At 43.6% G+C, this 6,603-nt stretch overlaps 1 protein-coding gene across 1 annotated transcript in view; it reads left to right on the top strand.

Annotated features, from left to right (window-relative positions):
- TMEFF2 (transmembrane protein with EGF like and two follistatin like domains 2) overlaps positions 1–3,782 on the top strand; it is a 260,772-nt gene extending 256,990 nt beyond the window's left edge. Inside the window, exon 10 of the mRNA XM_063118296.1 lies at positions 3,445–3,782. Within this exon, the coding sequence (XP_062974366.1) occupies positions 3,445–3,541 (97 nt within the window). The 3' untranslated portion in view covers positions 3,542–3,782. The remainder of the gene's footprint in view (positions 1–3,444) is intronic.
- The last annotated feature ends 2,821 nt before the right edge of the window (positions 3,783–6,603 follow it).

Below are 6,603 nucleotides of genomic sequence, written 5' to 3' on the forward strand. Positions count from 1 at the left end.
ATGCACCCACAATCACCGCCCATGGCACCCGGCAGGCCCCGTACGCCTCCTGATATTTTTATTTATTTATTTTCAATTTTAAAAAAATTAAACTGGGAGGCTGGCATGATGCAAAGCGAAGCACTGGCCTCCAGCACAATCTTTATTTCCAAGAATGGCCCTGGGCCCCCTATGGGCTCCAGAGGCATTTCTTAGAAAATAAAAATGGCAGGTGGTGTCCCAGGCACCTAGGAGGGAAAAAGGGAGGGTGTTAGGGAAAATTCAGGGTGCTCAGGAAGCATCCTGCAGAGGGGAAGAAGAAACGTGAAAAGCAAGGTGGGGTATTTGGCCTGTGCTATGGTTACATGCATGTGTTTGGCCAAGTCAGCATCTACTTCTTTAAGGATCACTCAACACAATAAAGCAATAGACAGGACATATCTCTTGCAGATATTTTTTTTCTGCAACTGGTGCAAACGTTGCAATCACATAAAATACATATTTGTCTGAGTCAGCCAGCAAAGAGCATTATATCATCAGAGTCAGACAACCAAACATTGCTACTAATCAAACTCCTAAGAAATCTTTCCCTGGGAATCTTATACAATGGACAGCATATAATATCACCTTCAGCACATTGATGTTGCATCTTGTTATACTATATGTAGCATGTAGGCAACCTTTTGGGGCCATGGGCACATTAGACAATTTAAGAAACTCGCCTGGGCACCACCACAAAATGGCTTCCATTGGAGATGTGGCAAAGGACCAGAGGCCTCCCCAAAAGACTGACTACAAAGCAGAGGTGGAGTGTCTGGAACCCCGACACAGGTTTCATCACCAACAGCAATCCCAACTGCTAGCAGGAAAATGTGTTTTTTAAAAAATTAAAGTAGGAAAAGTAGGGCACCTTCACGGGCACAAAGGAGGGCGTCCAGGCACATTATTGCCTGCAGGGACCATGCTGTCTACCCCTGCTCTGTATAAATTCATCCCCTGCTTTCTTTTTGCAAATGGATGTAATGCTCTGAGCTGGATTTTTCCTGCTCTTCTGCCCCAGCCTTTTAAACTTAGCAAAACCTCAAGGACACGATATCTTCCAGCTCAAGCACAGCTGTACGGGTGTGGAATGCCCCATGGACGAAAGAGGGTCCTCTGGTGAGCCCTTCATGTATGCTGGGAGGAATCAACCCCTAACCAAGGGCTCATCTACACCAAGCAGGATACTCCACTATGAAAGTGGTATTAAAGCAGTGTATAAAAGGCAGGGGCCACACTACTGCTTTATAGCGGTACTGAAGTGCACAACTGTTGGGGCCCATTGACACATACCATATACTGCTTTCATACCACTTTCATAGTGTTATATCCTGCTTGGTGTAGATGTGTCATGGGCCCCACCAGTTGTCAGTACACTTCAATATCACTATAAAGCAGTAGTGTGGCTCCTGCCTTTTATACACCGCTTTCATAGTGGAATATCCTGCTTGGTGTAGATGAGCCCCAAGTTAAATTTTCTTTGGATGCATCTACATGGTTCTGGTCTACCTCCTGAATGCTCGCTTCATTACACTAGGGCAGGATCTACACTACTGCTTTAAAACGGTTTATAACAGTAGTGACAACTGTTCAGGCCCTGGACACACTCCATAGTCACTTTTCAAACTGTTTTCAAAGTGATCTCCTGCTTGGTGTAAATCTGGCTGTGGTCTATAAATTGTTATCCTTTTACAGGCCTTTCGTTGTTTACTCTCAATGGGCCCGTTCAGAAGACACCTTAAACCATGGCTTTAACCACAGTAAATATGGCTTTTTTGCTTTATTCACCATAGTTAAAGCCGTGGTTTAAGGTGTCTTCTGAACGGGGTCAGTCACTCGATGTCTGCATGACCACTGTATTACATACTTTAAAGATATGCTATGAAATGGGTGGGGCAACCTGGAGATTTCCAGCACTGTGCCACTACTTCTAATTCACTGAGGCCTTAGCTAGACCTAAGGTTTATCCCGGGATCGTCCCGGGGTCATCCCTGTTCATGTAAATGACACACAGGGGATCCCGGGAGCAGGCAGGGATGATCCCAGGATAAACCTTACGTCTAGCTAAGGCCTGAGTTTTGTCAATTCCCTCTTCTTGCTGCAACCTCCTGTGCCACGTCCCATCCCATTACGGAGGTCTCATCCAGGGAGCTGCAGAAGGAAGGAGGAGAGGGGAAAGCCCCATTCCATCAGCAGAAATCTCCCTGCAGAGTTAATAATCCAAGCCAATGTAGCAATTTTAAATGTGGCACATATATTTTTATTTAAATAGAATACTTAGACTTACACCACCATGTTATTTATTTATTTACTACATTTTTATACCGCCCAATAGCCGAAGCTCTCTGGGCAGCTCACAAAAATTAAAACCATGACGAGCATAAAAACAACCAACAATCTAAAAACACAAATACAAAATGCAATATAAAAAGCACAACCAGGATAAAACCACACAGCAAAAATTGATATAGGTTAAAATATGGAATTAAAACAGCACAGTTTAAATTTAAGTTAAATTAGGTGTTAAAATACTGAGAAAATAAAAAGGTCTTCAGAAGGCGACGGAAGGAGTACAGTGTAGGCTCCAGGCGGACCTCTCTAGGGAGCTCATTCCACAGCCGGGGTGCCACACAGAGAAGGCCCTCCTCCTAGTAGCCACCTGCCTCACTTCCTTTGGCAGGGGCTCACAGAGAAGGACCCCTATGGATGATCTTAAGGTCCGGGCAGGCACATATGGAAGGAGGCGTTCCTTCAAATAACCTGGCCCCAAACCATTTAGGGCTTTGAATGTTAGAACCAGCACATGTTGTGCTTAAATACCCTCATGTGCTTTTTCAGTTAAAAGAATACAGTTTTACTGTGCCTCGTGTTTCAAGGCAGAGCAAGAGTAAACAAGGAGAATCCATCTGCAGAGTTGACAAACATTTGTGTGCTTTTATATCTGTGTTGCCTTTACGCTTCCATAAACACCCATCGCATATTTCGAAGTTGGTCGATGAAGGGAAAAAGGCAGTGATTATCTTTTCCTTTATTCATGCTTTCCCAGCTGGAAGGAGATTTGGGGGAATATTTTGAAGGTCCCCCATGGCTTTCTGCACATTCCTTTCCAGCAGTCATATTGCTTGTGGTGGGATATTTAAACCAAGACCTGGAAATAACCTTCGCTGCATGCAAGCTGTGCCCTAGGGGAAACAGTTTGGACGTTTTCAGGCTCCTGGATGAAAATCAGATCCCAAGAGTGCATGAGGGTTTGCCTCTCTTTACTAAGCTCTGGAGTTGTGCAGCCAGTGAACGATGAGTCGCACAGGCAGCCTTGGTTGACAGCTGCCCTTCAGTGGCCTCTAATCCATACGCTAGCGGCACTGTCGTTTAGCAAAGCAAATTTCATGCCATTTTCCCCTCTTCTCTTTCCCCTGTTGCTTTTAGGAAATGTCCCAGGAGCAACAGAATTCACAGGCAGAAGCAAAACACAGGGCACTACAGTTCAGACAACACAACAAGAGCATCAACCAGGTTAATTTAAAAGAGCGCATGTTCCCACAATGGCAAAAGTAAACTGCAGAGAAGCTTGGGACTGACAAAAATAAATAAATACAGTATTATAGACAAAAGATCTACACATGTTGCCTTGCATTTGTGGTAATCTACACCAATGAGAAGAAGAAAAAACATGTACTACAGCTATATTTGATTATGTATGGATATATTTGAAATAGTATACATTGTCTTGATGTTTTTTCTGTAATGTAAATAAACTATTTATATCACACAATATAGTTTTTTCTTTTTCATGTATTTGTTATATATAATAAATACTCAGTGATGAGAAAAAAATATTTTTTTGCTTTCTTAAATCTGCTGTACCTTACAAGCGTGTTTTCTTTTGATGTGACAATACTCAAGTTGTGTCTGTCACAGCCATGCAAGTGTCTATTTCCTGTTGACACAATGGCTGCTTTCCTGGACAGCGTTAGGCTGCTTAAAGTGGATTGATGGCAATGGGATTTAAGCAACCTGACTGTGCAGGATTGTAGCTAATACTAGAAAACTCAGCCACAGCCATGGCCTCCTTGTACATCTGTTTCCTTCATTATCCTGATCCAATAGGTTTCATTCGATTCTCCTTAACTGGAAGCACTAATGGGATTGCTTTGGTTCCTTCCATAATATGCCCCAAAAACCTTCTTAGCTAGGGTGACCATATGAAACGGAGGACAGGGCTCCTGTATCTTTAACAGTTGCATAGAAAAGGGAATTTCAGCAGGTGTCATTTGTATATATGGGGAACCTGGTGAAATTCCCTCTTCATCACCACAGTTAAAGCTGCTGAAATTCCCTTTTCAATACAACTGATAAAGATACAGGAGCCCTGTCCTCCTTTTCATAAGGTCACCCTATCTCAGCCAGCCTGTAGCTGAGTGACAGAGCATATCCATTGCATGCAGAAGGTCCCAGTTTCAATCCTGGCATCTCCAATTGAAAGGATCAGAGTGCAAGTGCTTGAGACTCTGGAAATGCACTCGCAGTCAGCATAAACCAGCCTTCCCCAGCCTGGTGCCCTCCAGATGTTTTGGACTTCAGCCCCAGCCAAATGGCCAAAGACCAGGAATGCTATAAGTTGTAGGCCCAAACATCTGGAGAGCACCCAAGGCTGTCCTGAGCAAGATGGACCACTAGTCTGCCCTGGTATAAGGCAGCAGCAACAGAACAATGGGCAGGCACAGTTTGGGGAATATGCTACACCAACGAAATGCTTGCAGTGAAGTAACAGTGGCTGAAGGCCAGGTATACATTATAGTTGCCTGCCCATGGAGGCAGCTTAGTATCTATCCCAGATATATAATCAGTCCAAACCACATGAGCGCCTATCTATTCCTTAAAAGTGGGCCATATAGGCAAACTCTCCTGTGACATGAGACTGGCATGGCTGTGAGCTGTCAAAATATATTATAGCAAATGTGATTAAGTAGCGTGACCATATGAAAAGGAGGACAGGGCTCCTGTGACTTTAACAGTGTAGAGAAAAGGGAATTTCAGGAGCGGTCATTTGTAGGCATGCAGTACCTGGTGACTTTCCCTCTTCATCACAACAGTTAAAGCTGCAGGAGCTATACTAGAGTGGCCAGATACAAAAGAGGACAGGGCTCCTGCAGCTTTAACTGTTGTGATGAAGAGTGAATTTTACCAGGTGCTGCATGCATAGAAATGACACCTGGTGAAATTCCCTTTTCTATACTACTGTTGACGATACAGGAGCCCTGTCCTCCTTTCCATATGGTCACCTTCGATTAAATAAAATGTGTATTTTAATTTTTGTTTTAAACTAGTAGATGCTTTAGGGCATGAACTGAGCATTTGGTTTTAAAATATATTAGAGACCCAACTCCATTAAGCACTTTTAACTCCTTGGCCAAATCAAAATCTACTATTGTGATGAAAAGGAAATTTCATCAGGTGCTGCACGCATACAAAAGACACCTGCTGAAATTCCCTTTCTATGCAACTGTTAAAGATACAGGAGCCCTGTCCTCCTTTCCATATGGTCACCCTAGCCTAGGGCCTGATTTCCAATTTGGGAAGGGTCTCAGGGGCCACATTCCAGCAGTGAGTGGGACTAAAAAGGCCAAGGACAGATGCCATTCTTACCAATTTGGACATTTTCCTACCAATCATGCAAAACACAATTCAATTTTATGCATGTCTAAGCAGGAGTAAGCTCCAGTGTGTCAGCTCTCAGGCCTACAAAAGCACATCTCAATTCTATGCAGGATATTTAAAGTTTAATTGCCTTTATATACCTTCTTATCTCCAATCACTGATCAGAGATAAAAGCAGAAGTTTGCGGGCCGGATGTAGAATCCCTGGGGCTACAAATGGCCCTTGGCCTGGAGGTTCCCCATCCCTGCTGTATAGGTGCCACATGTAGGTCTGGCCCTGCCATAGGGTTTGGTGAAGTGAGCAGGTTCAAATGGCACCATGGCAGGGGATAGAATGTAAGCACCAGCATCTGAATAATACAGCTGGACCTTTTAAAGCATTTGCACTATTTTGGAGGTGGGGGAGAGGATGTCAGGTCTGCTTTTGGGAGAAAAATGTCTGAGGCCAGCACTGACCGCTTATGTGAGGCCTTGTCATTGACTTTCTTTCAGCCTTCAGTTCTCTGGCTTAATATCCTCTGTAAATGGGATGCTTGCATTCCAAATTGAATTACTGATTATATAAGCAGGAGGGGAGAATATTTGGAAAGAAGCTATCAAGAAAACCTCACGCACAGCCCTGATGTTGCATGAAGAATCCTCCATCTCTTTCTAAGAGTGGGAAGAGGACTGAAAATTGCTTCCTGTTTGCCGTGTTAAAATTACTAGCTAAAGAAAGTTAATAGCAAAACTATTGCTAAAATGCTAGGGCTGCCGCTTTCTCATAAACACAGTGCTGTACCTTCGTTGTCTCTCAAAACTGGAAAGACACAAACAAAACGGCACATAGATCAATGCACAATCATTTCCTTTACTCCTAATGCTCAGACTGTGAGTGCCATCGTGTGCAGCCAAAACAGCATCACCCATGCATAAGAGGAAGGAAACC

Source organism: Elgaria multicarinata, chromosome 2 (genome assembly GCF_023053635.1).
Source record: "Elgaria multicarinata webbii isolate HBS135686 ecotype San Diego chromosome 2, rElgMul1.1.pri, whole genome shotgun sequence".
Classification (NCBI taxonomy): Eukaryota; Metazoa; Chordata; class Lepidosauria; order Squamata; family Anguidae; genus Elgaria; species Elgaria multicarinata.